The 17,500-nt window shown below is 38.4% G+C and overlaps 1 protein-coding gene across 11 annotated transcripts in view; it reads left to right on the top strand.

Annotated features, from left to right (window-relative positions):
• Nucleotides 1-17,500, top strand: part of Tanc2 (tetratricopeptide repeat, ankyrin repeat and coiled-coil containing 2) — a 496,754-nt gene that overhangs the window by 360,748 nt on the left and 118,506 nt on the right. For all 11 annotated transcript variants that reach the window (XM_029570133.1, XM_029570139.1, XM_029570138.1 and 8 more), the window contains one exon: nt 4,445-4,676. In XM_029570133.1, coding sequence (XP_029425993.1) covers nt 4,445-4,676 — 232 coding nt within the window. The remainder of the gene's footprint in view (nt 1-4,444; nt 4,677-17,500) is intronic.

The following is a 17,500-nucleotide window of genomic DNA, read 5'->3' as shown; positions in this document are numbered from 1 at the left end:
TATTTTGTATAGCATTGTTTTAACAAAAAAATTAGATATTTAACATAAGGAAAACTCGAGATGGAAGAATTATGTAAGAAAGATGTAGCTAAAACTGAATTAAGACAAATGATCTTGAGAAATATGAATTAACCAGGATAAAAGGGGTAACTATAGTCGTTATAATAACTTCCTGAAAACTGTAGAGTGCTTCATAAATGTATCACTGATCACTGGTACAATACGGGACTGGGGGGAAAAAATCTATACTTCTAGGCTTGTTTCCTATGTTTACATAAGAAAGTTTGCAGATAATATCCAAAGACAGTTTTGGAAAGGTATCAGTTAGTTTGTGTATGATGTGCATGTGGTGTGTGCACACTTGTGTACACATATGTGTGGAGATCAGAGGTGGACATTGTCTTCCTCAGTTTCTCTCTACCTTATTTTGACACAGGGTCTTTCAATGAACCTGGAGCTCACTGACTGGCTAGACTACAGGGATCTGCCTCTCCCTAGATGTCCTTGGAGATACTGATGCACACCACTACACCCAGCTTTTTTTTTTTTAATGAGTGCTGGGAATCTGAACTTAGATCTTCATATTTTCCTTAGCAAGCACTTTATCTGACTGAAGCATCTCCCCAGCCCCTGTTATGCTTTGGCAGGTTATCTGCTTATACATAATTACATAGCCACTTTGAAATGCCTGGTAAGAACTATTTTGAGCCACATTGCAAATCTGAGGATGTTGAGTGAATTTTCTACCTGAATTCTACAAAGAAATCAAGACTTTATATTTGGAATGCCAGATATTAAAATTAAAAGAGAGGCAGCTATAGAAAATATATTTTTTTTTCGTCTTTTTGAGACAGTATCTCCCTGTAGCCCAAGCTGGCCTGGAACTCACTATGTAGACCAGGCTGGCCTCAAATTCACAGAGATCCGCCTGCCTCTGCCTCCTGAGTGCTGGGACTAAAGACATGCGCCACCACGCTTGGCCACAGAAAATATATATCTAACACTTATCTTTGCTAAATGAAACCTCATTCTTTTAATGAAGTCAATAAAAGAACCATTCTCCCACATTTTATAATTTTAATGTTTAAAATGATATCCCAATACTTTAGGTAGAAAGCATATTACAGCAGACATGCCGAGGTGCCCTTTTAATTGAAATGTAAAGTATGATAAAATTTTAGATTGAGTCAGAAGTTTGCTGTTTGTTTTTTATCAGGTGGACATTTGTGTCCATGTAGATAATCACTGACATTCACTGTTTTTTTAACTTATTTAATGACCACATAATTTATAGAATCATTTCATTACAACAGCATTGGCATAGTTAATACCTGTTTCTAGAGCAAAGATGCATCTCTCAAAATTTGCTATAATTTTTAGGTTCACAGTGTTGAATTAATACAGTTATACATTATTGTACTCAGTATAAACCCTCTAAGACATAAAATTGAATGAGGTTTTAACCTTTAAGAAAGATCTCCATTTCATTTTAAAATATACTGTTTCAATATAGAAAAGCTCTTTTTTTTTTTTTTTTTCTTTGGTCTTTTTGAGACAGGATCTCCCTGTAGCCCCAGGTGTCCTGGAACTCACTATGTGGACCAGGCTGACATTGAACTCACAGAGATCCACCTGCCTCTGCCTCTGCCTCCAGAATGCTGGGATTAAAGGCGTGTGCCACCACACCCGGCCTAGAAAAACTCATTTTTAATGCAACTAACACTTAGATGTTTGCATATGCATCTCTAATTTCTGTATATCTGATTATTGCTAGTCACAGTCACTTTCAGAGATCCTTCGCACCTGAGCATGGATATAAATTCATCAGGTAGATTTCAATGGTAATGTTTTTCATATCTCCTAATTAACATGAAGCAAATTTTTATGCTTCTTTCTCAAATATAAATCATTTTTATTTGTTGATTTTTTTGTGTATTTTTCATATAGAACATCCCAAACAATCTTTTTCATCTTTATACCCACATCCGAAATGACACCCTCCCATAACCCGTCCCCCCACTGGAGCTCATATACTCTGTCATCCGTTACTGTCCACTGTGTTGTCAGTGCCCCCAGCTGTTCCCCAGTGCAATTCCATCCACTGAGCCTAGTCAGCCCTTGTTTTAGGAAGATCAGCTCTTCCTTATCAAGCAGCAATCAGTTGCCAACATTCCTTTAGATAAGATTGGGGTTGAGGTCTGCGGTTCATTTTCCCAGCTCTATGCTGGGTTACTGTCTGGGAGTCTCTTGGGCCACCCTGGCCAACAACTCAAAGGACAGTAACTCCTGTCTGGCATGTTTCTTGTTATGTAGCCTTTAACTATACACATGGACTCTTAAAGAATTATACTAATCACTTTAATCTTTGGTTACACTTCACTACATTCACTGTTTATTGAGAGGATCAGTCAGTTGCTGATGGGATTCTCTTTAGAGTTCTTACATTGTCTTTTTAAAAATATTTTATAATTTTTATTTTATGCATGTATCACCTGCATGTATGTAAGTGCACCTGTGTCGTACAATGCCTGAGGAACTCAGAAGGTGTTGGATCCCTGGAACTGGAGTTACAGACAATTTTTAGCCAATATGTGCTGCGAACTGAACCCAGGTCCTCTGCAAGAGCAGCCAATGCTCTTAACCCCTGAGCCATCTCTCCAGCCCCTTACATTGTCTTATTAAGATAGATAATAAAGCAGTGACTGATTTACCTAAAGAAAAAGGATAGAGTTTTTTTTTAATACAACCTGATTTCCAGTTCCCATTGTTTCAATCACAAGCATTTCTGTCTTTAACTTTATATATACAGTAACATTTCCTGTGTTGTTTGATTTTCCTTGTACTTGATGAAGATTTGAGACAGGTGGATCTCAGTGAGTTCAAGGCCAGCCTGGTCTACATAGTGAGTTCCAGGACAGCTGGGGCTGTAGGGAGACCCTGTCTCAAAAAGACCAAAAAAAAAAAAGAATTGGCATTTCCAGCATTCATTAAAGATCTGAGAAAGCTGGGTGTGGTGGCACATGCCTGTAATCCCAGCCTTGAGAGGCAGAGGCAGGCGGTTCTCTGAGAGTTCGAGGCCACCCTGCTCTACAAAGTGAGTTCCAGGCCAACTGGGGCTACAGGGAGACCCTGTCTCAAAAAGAAAAAAAAAAAGGATCTGAGATGACTCTTTATTTAATACTTTATTATTGTTTTTATTTTATGTGTGTGAGTGTATTGCCTGCATGTGTGTAAATGCACCCATGCCTGCAGAGGTCAGAAGAGGGCATCAGATCAGTCTTTTCACAGCAGAACACTTCCGTAATCAACTTGTCTGAAAGATAACTCAAGAATGGCAGTCCCAGTAACAAGTCCATGTGTGCTCTAGGATATCTCCGTTGCCTGTGGGCACAGAGCTAGGAGCTCAAACAGAACAGAGTGTTGATGTCTGCAATGAGTGAGGAAGAGGAGGATGGAAATGATGATAATGGTGAAATCAGCTGATGTTATTGTTTTCTTACTGTGTGCTGAGCACCACAGCAAATTTTTTCCGGACATCACACTACATCTCTCCTGCCAGTGTCATGTTTTCTAGTGTCGCATCACGTTTTTTGGCTAGTAATGATCCAGAAGAGTGGTGCAGATTAAAATCATCATCTAAGCTAGGCATGATAGTGCACACCTGTAATCTCAGTACTTGGAAGGTAAAGGCAGGAGAATCAGGAGTTCCAGGCCAGCCTGGGCTACATAGGAAAACCCTATCAAAAAAAGAAAAAGAAATTCACCTTCTGCAGTTGCTCTTGAGGCAAAGAAACAACCAGAAAATACAAAGTGAAGTCTACAGTTCTAGCAAACAATTTCAAACCCCAGGTTCTAACCAGGCAGCCCAGAATGTAAATGTTAATGAGACCCATGGACTTTTAGAATTGAAGATCTGTATCTAGCAAAAATCTCACCTCTTCCTTTCTTTCTTTTGTCTAATTCTGATACTCTTTTTCTCTGTCTCAATTTTAATATTAGGGTTATTTTTATGAAGTTTAGCTTATAACACAATTAGAACCAAAAAGTGATGTGAGCATATGTATCTGTTGAGATGGACTGACATGATTTTCCTCTATTATTTTATTTCTCATGCTTGTTATAAGATTAGACTTTTCTTCCTGCTGTGTTGTAAACACTGGCAGTGCAATGTGTGTCCTCACTCTCAGTCTTGTTTTTCAATCCAGAAGGAAGTCAGTTTTTATTTATAAATCTTAAGTTGCATCGTGTACATATTAGGAATATCATACCTAATTTTGACCATACATTAATCATACAGTTGAGTTAGCTAGCAGCTTTTATTTTTACTTGAAAAGGTTGAGGAAATGGAGAAACCAGACACAGTGTTAGGAATGATCGTATAGTAATTGTAGCTATTGCTCTTGCTGCTGCTAAGCCTATTTGTATGCTCATCTCTCTTCTGTAGGTGGTTGCCTATCACTATTGCCAAGCAGATAATGCCTACACTTGCCTAGTACCAGAGTTTGTCCACAATGTTGCTGCACTGCTCTGCCGCTCACCTCAGCTGACAGCTTACCGGGAACAGCTTCTTCGGGAGCCTCACCTGCAAAGCATGCTGAGTCTTCGGTCCTGTGTTCAAGACCCCATGGCCTCCTTCCGGAGGGGAGTCCTGGAGCCCCTGGAGAATCTCCACAAAGGTACAGAGGAGACCAGAAGGAACCCAGTCACTTGGGTCATAATATAGAAATTATTTTTATTACATTGCCAAAACTAAATGTCCCATAGCATATATCTTCAGGATACGATTAGCAAATAAAAGGTTTTTATTTGGAGTGTGATGGTGCACACATGTAGTCCCAGCACTTGAATCCAGGAATTTGTGACCAACCTAGACCATGTAACAAGACCCAATTTCAAAACAATTCCTGTGAGAACTGCTACTTCCTCCTATGTAAAAATTCTCATTTTCATTTCCAAATGATTTCAGTTTTCTTATAATGAAGATAGCTTCTAATCTTTTTGTAAAACTCAAATAAAGCAGTGAAATTGTAGCTCCAATTCACTTTTCCAGAGTTCCTATAGTTAGAAAGTTCCCAGTCTCTATGAAATATTTCTTATTATACCGTCCATTCAGGTAAAGCATCCGTGGTTGTACAACCCTGTATTTATACTTTTTTTAAAAAAATCACTTAATTTTGGGGGGCTGGAGAGATAGCTCAGCTGTTAAGAACACTGACTGTTCTTGCAGAAGACCCAGATTCGAATTCCAGCATCTCCATGGCAGCTAACAACTGTCCATAACTCCAGTTCCAGGGGATTCAACAGCCTCTTCTGTCCTCCGTGGGCATTGCACGACACAGGTACACTTACATACATGCAGGCAATACACGCATACACATAAAAATAATTTTTTAAAAAAATCACTTAATTTTTCACTTTGAAAGGTACTTAAAAGGCATAAGGATATTTTGTGGAGCATAAATTGTATCAGGAAAGCTAGTTTTTTTTAAGTGAAAATAAAATGGAATGGACTGTGTCTCCCCTATGCCCATTCCTTTCCTCCCCAGCTCCGCCCTTAATGGCAGTGCATACCTTCCTAAATGTCTCTTCTCTACTCTCTTTTTTTAAAATTTGGTGTAGGGGAGTGATATGAGGGTGGTACATGCATGGTACATGAATATGGGTGTTCAGGTGTACACATATGGAGGCCAGAGGAGGAGAGGGCATGTCTTCCTCTATTGTTCTCTGCCTCACTACCTTGAAACAAGGTCTCTCACTGATTCACCAGTGAGCTTCTGAGCTCTTCCTGTCTCTCCCCAACAACACTAGGGTTACAGAGACACCCATGGTTTTTTTACATGAGTGCTTAGGTCTCTAAGTCAGGCACAGCAAGCACTTTATCCGTGGAGCCATCTCCTCCCCCTTCGCTATACTCTTTTTTTTATTACATTTTATTTATTAATTTTATGTGCATGTGCATACCCTATAGCATGTGTGTGGAGGTCAGGTGACAGCTTGTAGAAGTTGGTTCTATCCTACTCCTGTGCATCCCAGGCTCAAGCTCAGGATGTCTAGCCTGGCAGCAGGTACCTTTACCTGCTGAGCCATCTCACCAACCTCCCTCAACTTTTTAACAGTGTTTTTGTCAATGTTGGGTGCCAAAAAAAAAAATATTAGATTCTGAACAGTCCTGTTTACTGCGAACTTAAATAACTTTCTCAGAGCTTTCAATTGTTCTGTAAGGAAAAAAAATATTTACAATTTCTGTTCTCCTAGCTATAATCTGCAGTTACTGCAACTCTAATGCTGATTACTTTATTTCTTATCAACTCTTATGACCTTTGTCCCTATTTCTGCTGCCTATTAGCTTGACTATAAACTAACTCTTTAAAAATTCTTAATTTTATGTGTATGATTGTTTTGCCTGCATGTATGTAAGTGCACCCACATGCAGTCCCCACAGAGGCCAGATCCCTTGGAACTGGAGTTACGGACAGTTGTGAGTAACCATGTGGGTTCTGGGAACCAAATCCAGGTCCTCTGCAAGATCAGCCAGTGCTCTTAACCACTGAGCCATCTCTCTAGCACCACATTAACCCTTTTTAAATTTGGACTTTCTCCACAAACATTTTTTAGTATATTTCTGATGCATTCATTCAGTCTCTTAATCCTGTTAATTCTTCCTTTTTCATGGTCTCACATCTACTTGTCTCAGATCTGCTCCCACCATTATGACTTTCAAACTGTTCAATCACCCCATATCTTAACTGTATTACAACCTCTTCCTAGTCTTCTCTGGTTTAGTATTTCTTTCATATCATAACATAGTTTGAAAATCTGCAGACTAGGATTAAAAATTTATAACTACTCATGGCTGTACATGACTGGCCCTGAGGCTACTAATTCCCTGATGCTCATTGATGGGTTGATTTTGAAGATAGGTTTCACTGTTTTGCCCAAGCTGGTAAACTCCTAGACTCAAGTGATCTTCCCACCTAAGCTTCCCAGATAGCTTAGACTGCTTTAAGCATGCTCAACTGTATCTAGCTAAGTGATTCTTGTTAAAAATTGGGAGCACCTGCCACAATACACATATGGCAATCAGGGACAACTCTATGGAATTGGTTCTTTCTTCCACCTTTACATGGGTTCTAAAATCAAACACGTAGCTCAGGTGGCAGGCACAGCAAGCACCTGTGCTTACTGAGTCTTCTCACTGGCCCAGTAAGTCATTTTATGAACACTTCCAACCTACTTATAGCATACCTGATGGGGAAGTTCTGTCCAGTGTACTTCCTCCAGATAAGACTTCATAAAGCATTGCTCTGACCACTTAATTTCTCAGTTTAGAAACCAAGGATTCCCTGTTGCCTACTGAATTAACTTCCAGCTCACTAGTCTAGCATTTAGGGTGCTTAATGACCAGGATCCAGTCTACTTTCCAGCCCTGTTCACTTTCATCCTTATGACTCTGTGCTTGCCTGAGTTGTACTCAACACACTGCTACATCTATGTAAGAATTTTAAATTTGGCTGGGTGTGACCCACGCCCTTAACCCTAGCACTCTGGAGGCAGAGGCATGCAGATCTCTCTGAGATCAAGGTCAGCCTGGTCTACATAGTGAGTTTCAGACTAGCTGGGGCTACATAAAGAGATCCTGTCTCAGAAGGACATAAAATAAAAAAGAATTTTAAATTTTACATGAACATTTACTATGTGCCAGATAAACTTTGTACTGTAGTCATTAGTTATTTCTGCACTTACATCTTTAACTAAATTGTGTGCAACTGAAGTTTAGAAACTTATTTTCATTCAACTTTTATCATTCATAGTAGGCATTTCAGAAAATACATTTTGAATAAATGCCTAAAGGGGGAAACTGCTCATATGCTTGGGTATTTTAAAAGAAGAAATGATAATGGGAAGATCTATACCTGGCCGGCTGTGGCAGTGCACACCTTTAATTCCAGCACTAAGGAGGCCAAGGCAGGTGGATCTCTGTGAGTTCAAGATCAAGCTGGTTTACATAGCAAGTTCCAGGGAATCTGGGGCCACAGGGAGATCCTGTCTGTCTCAAAAGAAACCAAATTGTTTAAAAAATATGTACCTAATGGCTAATTCATAATTTTACTGTAAGATATATCTACTACTCTATTACTAGCTTTAGATATACTGATTACTATAACTCTGAGTTAATTCACCTGCCTCGTTTTATTCTCATTTACCCTTAAAATCACCAACATGAGCAGCAGTTGGAAACACAATTTATGAAAAGTTTTAAAATATATGATTAACTCAAAAGAAGGAAGAAAAACAAAAAAATTAGAAAAGAAGCAAGATTAAAAACTTGTTAGTTGTGAAATATGTACTAAGCACATTACAATGAAGAAACTTCCAGGACTGAATAAAAAGCAAAATCTGATCCATATGCTAGCTACATGAAGTTACTTAAAATGATGATGCAATTGAAAGGGAAAAGTTAGAGTATATACTAGATGAATGTAGAACATAAGAAAGCTTGAGTGGTTGCTAATGTAAGAATAGACTTCTAGACAAGCAGTATTAGAAGAGGCAGTTAATAAGCATAAAAGAACCAATTAATCAGGAAGGTTAAATAATCCTAAATTATGCACCTAATAGCAGAAACTCAAAATACATGAATCAAACTAACCAAACTCAAGAGCTTAATAAACAAAAACACAATTAGAAATGGAGATTTTAGTATCTCTCAGTAGCTATTAAAACAAGTGAGAAAGCCAGGCAAGGTGGCGGCCAAAAGAAAAAGGTGAGAAAAATTAGTAAACATACGGAAGATTTAAACAATATTATTAACCACTTGGATCTGATCAGCATTACCCAATAAATGTAGAATATATATTTTCTTTTTTTGATGGGGGGGGCTTTTAGGGACACAGTTCCCCTGTAGTCCCAGCTGGCCTGGTACTCGCTATGGAGACCAGGTTGGCCTAGATCTCAGAGATCCACCTGCCTCTGCCTCCTGAGTACTGGGATTAAAGACATGTGCCACCACGCCCAGCTTAGAATATACATTTTCCTTAAGAGAACATGTACCATATTCTAAACTATAGAAAAGGTGTCAAATTTTCAAAAGGTCTGCCAGTTATGATATTTTTTTTACCTATAACTCCAGCCATGTGGGAGGCTAAGGTAGGAGGACTGTGAGTTTAAGGCCAGGCTGGGCTACACAGTGAGACCCTATCTCAAAAATATATGTATATGGTTAAGATATCAGACTAGGAAGATAGCTCAGTTCATAAAGTACTGGGACCTGAGTTTGATACCCAATACCTTTATTCTATAAAAAGAAAAAGGGAGGGAAGGAGGGAGGGAGGGAGGTGGCAATGCTTGGAATCCTAGTGCTGGAGAGGTGGGGACAGGAGAATCAGTGGAGCTCGCTAAACATCCAACCTTGCCTACTTAGTGAGTTTCTTGCTAGCAAGAGACTCTGTCTCCAAAAAAATGGTGAACAGCACCTGAGGAGCAACACCAAGCTTGTCTTCTGCTGAACACACACACACACACACACACACACACACACACACACACACAACCAACCAAAAAGTCAAAATCTTATGAAAAATGGTCTCTAAAACAATGAAATTAAATTAGAATTCAATAACAATAAAATCTCTAAATATTTATAAATTAGCCCACTTCTGAATAACCTGTGGGTCAAAGAACAGAGAATGTAAAGAAAATATTTCAAATGGAATAATGTAAAATCATTTGTGTGAGCTTCTGACTTAATCAACTAGAAAAATACAAGAAAAATAAACTTAGAGTCAGTACAGAAAAGGAAATCATCAAAGAACAGAAATGATTTCAGTACAAAGTTTATATGAAAATAGATTAGCAAACCTCAGCAAGACTGTTCATAAAAATGAGAAGCATAAATTCACAATATCAGAAATTAAGAGGGAGTGTCACTATAGTTCATAGAAACATTTAAGAAGGGGCTAAAGAGATGTCTCAGCAGTTAAGAGCACTGGCTGCTCTTGCAGAGGACCCAGGTTTGATTTCCAGCACCCACGTGACAGCTAACAACCATCCATAACTCCAGTTCCAGGGACCCAACGCCCTCTCTGACCTCTGTGGGCATTGCACAACATGGGTGCACTTACATACATACAGGCTATACACTCATACACATTAAATAAAAATAATACATAAAATAGTTTTCTAAAAAAAGGAAAAAGCAACAGATTATAGACCTTTATTTCTCATAACAATCATAGCAAAATCCTAGAAGAAGAAATTAACTAACAGTTTCTGCTTGGTCAGGAATACATACAATGTTAGTTTAACATTTGAAAGTTAATAAGTATAATTTATCATAGTAACAATAAAAGAGTATCTTATAATCATCTTAATAAATGGCAGAAAATCTTTGGATAAAATGTACCAATTGACAGAAATTATGCTAACTGGGAGTTAAAAGGGAGCTTAATTTGGAAAGGGACAACTCCAGAAAGCATACAGCTTAATGGTGCATGCTGAATGCTTTACTACTAAGGACAAGAATGAGACAGTGTTTCCTCACTCTGCCCCTTAGATCCAACATTCCAGATGGTACAGCCAGGAGACTAGATGTAAATGAGGAGGCAAAAAGTATAAGACTGGGAAGGAAGAAGCAAAGCATGTGTAGATATGGTTAGTTACCTAGAAAATTCTAGGGGCTCTTTTTTTAAAAAAAAAAGAAAAACTTTATTGGTTTCAAAAACAAAACTTGTTACAAGTAATCACAAAACATCTCCAAAAATTATATTTATGCTTTTGTCACCTCGACAGTACAGGGAATGTTTAGAGGGCCTCAGAACACAGGACGGTTGAAGCTGATAATGAAAAATATGCTATGAACTAGGCTTGCAGGACTCTGTTTTTTTTAAAGCCTAGTAGAACTAATAAATGGACAGCTTTAAACTGTAAAGTCAGTATACATATGTCTGTGCTAGCAACAATCAGTTGAAAAGTGAGCTTTAAGAAGAAATATGGCAATTTCAGAAGATGGCTACAAATTCTTTGACATTTCTCTTGCTGAGAGTTGAAGTCTAAGTCTCTTCCTCTTGTATCTGGGTAGGTTTCCAACTGCCTCAGCCAACAGAATATTGCACCACAAATGTTGGAAAAGAAGCCTCAGTGTAAATGATTCCAACCTCCGGCATTAGCCATTCAAGTAGCTCCTAGATGTTTGATTGCTAAGCCTTATAACCTGAGTTCAGTCTCCAGGACCTACATGGTTGGAGGAAAAAACCCTACATTGTCCTCTGACCTCCACACTCAGACCAAGGCATGTGCACACACACACATACAAATACATAAATAAAATGTAAAGTAATTTTTATGAATAATTTACCAAAAATGTTAAGACAACCACAGTGAAAGCACATTGAAAACACTGCAAAATAAAATTCTAGAACATAATAAACAGAATAAGCTATGTTATATACGTGGATTAGAAGACTCGGTTTTTCCTCAAATTCTATAGATTCAACATTCCCAAGCCTTATGACCTGAGTTTGATCCCCAGGACCCACATGGTGAGAGAACCAAGTTGTCCTCCAACTCCCCACACACATGCAACATACATGCATCTACACATATACATACATACATATATACATACATAAAAAATAATTTTTAACTGACAAATTTTGAAAACTCAAAAGAATAAAGACAGCAAAGAAAATCTTCAAAATCAAAGAGTGAGAAGACTATCAGTATCTGATGTGAAGACTTACAGCATTAATGATTATTATCATTACAGATAGCTATATATAAACAAGTTCAGGAGTAAGAAGTTAATTCACTGCATAAAAATTTAACAATCAGGGCCTGATGTGGTGGCACCTGCCAGTAATCCCAGTACTCAGGAGGCTAGAGGCAGGCAGATCTCTGAGATTGAGGCCAGCCTGGGGCTAGAGGGAGACCTTGTCTCCAAAAAAATTTTTTTTAACAATCAGCTCTCAGAGCCAGCTTGAGTTATCTCCAACTCTCAGGATAACTGGGTGGTATCCACATAAGGTTAGAAATCAGAAAAGTTAAACAGAATGGAAAATCTAGGAATAGAGCCACACATAGTCTGTTGATCTTCTCAAAGGTTCCAGACAGTTTTGGATAGAAATTCTTGCTCTCACGGTTCTGGTACCCCCTAGATAAATGTATTGAGGGGAAAAATGAATTTCAGTCTTCACCTCTCACTGTACATGTATTATTTTGGTTTCTCTTGCTATGATAACACTGACCTAAACCAACTTGGGGAGGAAAAGGTTTATTTCATTTTACTCTTCCAAGTGACAGCCCATTCCTGAGGGAAGCCAAGGCAGGAACTTGAGCAGGGCAGGAACCTACAAGGACATGAAAAAGTGATTGACATTACTAGTTACCAAGGCAGTGAAAACTAAAATTATAATGAAATACCACTACATATCCATTAAAATAGTTAAGAATAAAAAGAATGAACATCAAATATTAGTGAAGATGATAATTTGAACTGTTATTCGTTGGGGGGACTGGAGAGATGGCTCAGCAGTTAAGACACTGGCTGTTTTTGCAAAAGACTCAGGTTGGAATCCTAGCACCCACATGGCAGCTAACAGCTGTCCATAACTCCAATCCCAGGGGATCCAGCAGCCTCTTCTGACCTCCACAGGCATTGCACAACACAGGTGCACTTATATACATGCAGGCAATACACGCATACACATAAAATAAAAATCATAAAATAAAAATTTTTTAAAAAACTGGGAACAACTCAAATAGCCATCAACATAATGGATAAACAGATTGTATTATTTGTCCAGTGGAATTCATCTCAGTAATAAAAATCAACAAATAGGACACTCAACAATGTGAGCCTCAGAAACTTTATATTAAGCAAAGAAACAGACATAGCCTTTGGTGATAGAAATCAAAACAGTGGTTGTGGGGGGTGGCACATGCCTTTGATCCCAGTACTCAGGAGACAGAGGCAGGTGGATCTCGGTGAGATGGGGGCCAGCCTGATCTGCATAGTGAGTTCCAGGCAGACTAGACTAGGGAGACCCTGTTAAAAAAAAAAAAACAGGGGACTGGAGATACTGCTCAGTGGTTAAGAACACTGGTTATTCTTGCAGAAGACCCAGGTTTGAATCCCTGCACCCACATGGCAGCTAACAACTGACTGTAACTCAAAACTCCACTTCTAGGGGATCCAACAGCCTCTTCTGACCCCCGCAGGTATTACACGACACAGGTGTACTTACCTACATGTAGGCAATGCACACATACACATAAAATAAAAATGATAAATAAAAATAAACCAACAATAACAACAACAAAAGAGCAATAGTTGGTACCTACTGAGCACTGACAGGAAAGGAGTCTAAGGGAATTTTCTTGATGGAAACGTTCTTCAGTTTGATCAGGGTGTTGATTATATGATTATATTGCCAAAACTCTCCAGTGTTTGTAATTGAAATATTATCAATTTTCATGTATAAATTTTATTGCAGTACTTTTTAAAATAGACAACTTTTAGTTGTGCCTACAGTTTTCTTTCCAGGAAAGTTTTATGAAAGTACTTTAAATTTATATTCAGAAGCTAGGCATGGTGGCACATGCCTTTAATGCCAGCACTTAGAAAGCAGAAGGAGGTGGAGCTCTGTGAGTTCAAGGCCAGCCTGGTCTACATAGCAAGTTCCAGGCCAATCAAGGCTATATAGCTAAGACCCTGACACCAAAAAAAAAAAAAGACCAAACAAAAGAAAAAAATTACAGTTAGGGGTTAGGTTTCAAATAATGTACTTATACTTTTAAACAATGAAAGGCAGGGGCCAGAGAGATGGCTCAGCGGTTAAGAACGCTTGGTTGTTCTTGCAGAAGACTCGGGTTCGGATCCCAGCACCCACATGGCAGCTAACAACTGTCTGTAACTCAGTCCCAGGGATCCAACAGCCTCTTCTAACCTCCGTGGACATTGCACAACATGTGTGTATTTACCTACATGCAGGAAATAAACGCATACACATAAAATAAAAATAATGAATAAAATATTATTTTTAAAAAATGAAGGCAGTATTTTCCAAAAATCTTTAAGGCTTCAGAAGTGTGATGATTAAAATGCACACCCCGTATGCATTTATAAAACAAATGAATTTTTTGTTGTTATTTCTTAGTAGGCTTTTGATTTAACCTCCAGTATGAAATGAAATGAATAACATCACAACTAAAGAAAGATAATTCAGAGAAGTGAAAATGTTATGTCTTTTTCTATTTAATAATTTCCCACAGTGTGCCAATAATAGATGCTCATTCACTAGGATTCAGTTGTGACTTTAGCATTAGCTGTGTTGTCTTTGCTTGCAATGTCTGTAATTGTTATTTATCTCAGTCACCTAGGTAAGGTCTTAGAATGGGACTACTAAGGAAGACTTCAGATATGTGTTAAATCTATATGTGAGCTGAGACAGTGAGGAATTTCTAGTGAACGTATATTTACAAGGGATTAAGACAAGAGTGAAGGGGCTTAGGAAACTTTTCCAGTGACTTTTTAGTTAGAGCAATGACTCCTAAGGAGCAGAACATTTAAACTTTTCAGTTAATCCATGACAAAATAAGAAAACAAGACTGCCTAGAATTTGAGTTGGCATAGATATAATAGAGTTTTACATTTATGTGTATGTAGAGATGAATGTCTCTTTAATTTTTTAGCATTAAAATATTTTTCTGTATGCCAGGTGTAGTGATGCATGCCTTTAATCTCAGCACTCAGGAGGCAAAATCAGGCAGATCTCTCTGTTCTAGGCCAGCCAGGGCAATATAGTAAGAACCTGTCTCAAAAAAATTTTTTCTGTGAAATAATTCTGAGAATGCATAGTTGTCGTATTTTAAATATTCTTACATAGCAAAATAGGAAGTAAATTTTTTTGGTTTTCCTAAGCTTTTATAATTTTTAATTTTTAAAAATCTTTTTTAATCACTTTTTTAAATTTTTAATAACTACATGATTAGAAGAAGCATTTCATTACAGCTGTAACATATTCAATAATTCCAGAGCAAGAGTACATCTCTTTCACAAGTGGCTGTAAGTTTCTAGTTGAATTATTACAGTTATACAATATTGAACTCATTATAAACCCTATAAGACATAAATTAAATGATGTTTTAACCTTTAAAGAGATCTCCATTTCGTTTTAGAATATATTGTTCCTTGCACAAAGACTCGTTGTTTTTGCTACTAACACTGAGATGTTGGCGCATACATCTCTAATCTGTATGTATCTATTACTAGTCATAATCGGTTGCACTCGGATCCTTGGAGCCTGTGTATGTCTATAAAGTCATCAGGTAGATTTCAGGGGTAATGTTTATCACCTCTACTAATTAACATGATGTAAATTTCCATGCCTCCTCCTCAAATATAATACATTTTTTTAATTTGTTGATTTGCGTGTGTGTATGTATGTCATACAGAACATCCCAAACCATCTTACTCAACTATATACCCACTTCCCAGGTGGCACCCTCCCATAGCCTCCCTCCCCCACAAGAGCCTTTATACTCTGATATCCCTGCTACTGTCTGCTATGTTGTCGGCACCCCCCAGCCATTCCCCACTACTTGTCCATCTGGTGAATCTAGTCACCCTATCTAGAGGTCTTTGTTTTAGGAAAGTTAGCTGTTCCTCATCTAGCAGCAATCTGTTGTCAATATTCCTTTAGATAAGATTAGGGTCTGCTGTTCATTTTCCTAGTTCTATGCTGGGTTACTATTTGGGAGTCCCTTTGTTGACCCTGGCCAACAGCTCAAAAGAAGGTATTTCTTATCTGGCATTGTTGCTTGTTATATAGCCTTTAGCTATACATATGGACTCTTAAGAAATTATAAGTTGGTGCAGATAAAACCGATTTAGTTTTACTCTTAAGGTTGTTTGAGGATCTGTTCCTCAGGGGTCATATGGGCTTGGGAGGAGCCCCTGGCTCCTTTCTTTTACCAGTTCCTCCTATGTGAAGATAAGTCAAAGGTCCTGCTTGACCATGGTTGGCTTCGCTTGGAAGCAGGGAGGAAGTGATTCCTCTGTGTTGACCCTCCTCTTTATAGATAGGACACTGGTTCAAATCCATCTTGTGGGGTCTCCTTGGCCTCCTTGATCAAGAGGTGACCCACCACCATTATAGGACATTTTGAGAGATGCTCATAGTCCCCTGGAACTAGTCAACCTAAGAGGGCAAGGAGAGAAACCTGTCCTTTATAACCCTCTGACCAAATTATTATAGCCTCAAAGTGTGTCTGTTCCCCGAGTCTGGCACTTTTAATTACTGTGTGTCATGTAGATAAATCTTGGGCAAAGACCAATTGTTCTCAGACAAACCTTACCTAGACATATATTTCTTGATCTGCTATGTATTGTCAGTAGGTTGTTGGAATAATATGATTCCCTCTGGTTTTTAAAACTAGGCATTATTTATCTCTCACATTGTCTTCACTCCACCCCTCCATCATGCTTTTCCCACTCAAGGTGTCCCCATTTCTCCCCTTTCTCCCTTAGTAATACCTCTTTTGAGCTCCTTCTTTCCCTTTATCCCCTAGGTTCCTTGTATACCCTTCCCCGCCCCCTCTTAAACTAACCCAATTTTTATCCATATCTCCCTTATTAAGGCCTGTTTCCTACTGTTCTTCTCTTTCAGGTTCTTTCTTTTCCTTTACCTACCTGGTTCCTTTCCATTATCCTGGTTCCTGTAGTTATGTCTGGATACATACTCACTTATCAGGATTTGGTTCTAGGATCCACATATGAGGGAGAACATATGTCGATTTTTTTTCTGAGTCTGTGTTACTTCACTTAGTATAACAGTTTCTAGATCCACCCATTTACCTGCAAATATCATGATTTCATCTTTTTTTGGTCTTTTTTTTGAGACAGGGTCTCCCTGTGGCCCCAAGCTGTCCTGCACCTCACTATGTAGACCAGGCTGGCCTTGAACTCACAGAGATCTGCCTGCCTCTGCCCCCCGAGTGCTGGGATTAAAGGCGTGCACCACCATGCCCGGCAATTTCATCTTTCTTTAGGGCTGAGTAAAACTCCATCATATAAATGAAGATTTTCATTATCCATTCATCAAGTGAGGCACACTTAGGTTGCTTCCATCTCTTAGCTATTGTGAAAAGAGCAGCAACAAACATGGATATATAAGTGTCTCTGCAATAGGATGAGTTCTTTGGGCATATGCCAAGGAGTGGTATAACTGGGTCAAATGGTAGGTTCATTTGTAGTTTTTTAAGAGTTCTCCACACTGCTTTCCATAGGGGTTGAATAAGTTTTTAGCCCCACTAAGAGTGGATGGGTGTTCCCCTTTCCCCACATCCTCTACAACATTTGGTATCATTTGTTCTCTCAGTCTTAGCCATTCTGATTGGGGTTAGATGAGATCTTTAAAGTTGTTTTGATTTGCATTTTTGTAACTACTAAATTTGTTAAACACTTTTTAAGATGTTTCTTAGCCATTGTTATTTCTTTTTGTCT

The sequence above is a fragment of the Nannospalax galili genome, unplaced genomic scaffold (genome assembly GCF_000622305.1).
Source record: "Nannospalax galili isolate Female #2095 unplaced genomic scaffold, S.galili_v1.0 scaffold1023, whole genome shotgun sequence".
Taxonomy (NCBI): Eukaryota; Metazoa; Chordata; class Mammalia; order Rodentia; family Spalacidae; genus Nannospalax; species Nannospalax galili.
This window is presented reverse-complemented; position numbering and strand designations above follow the sequence as displayed.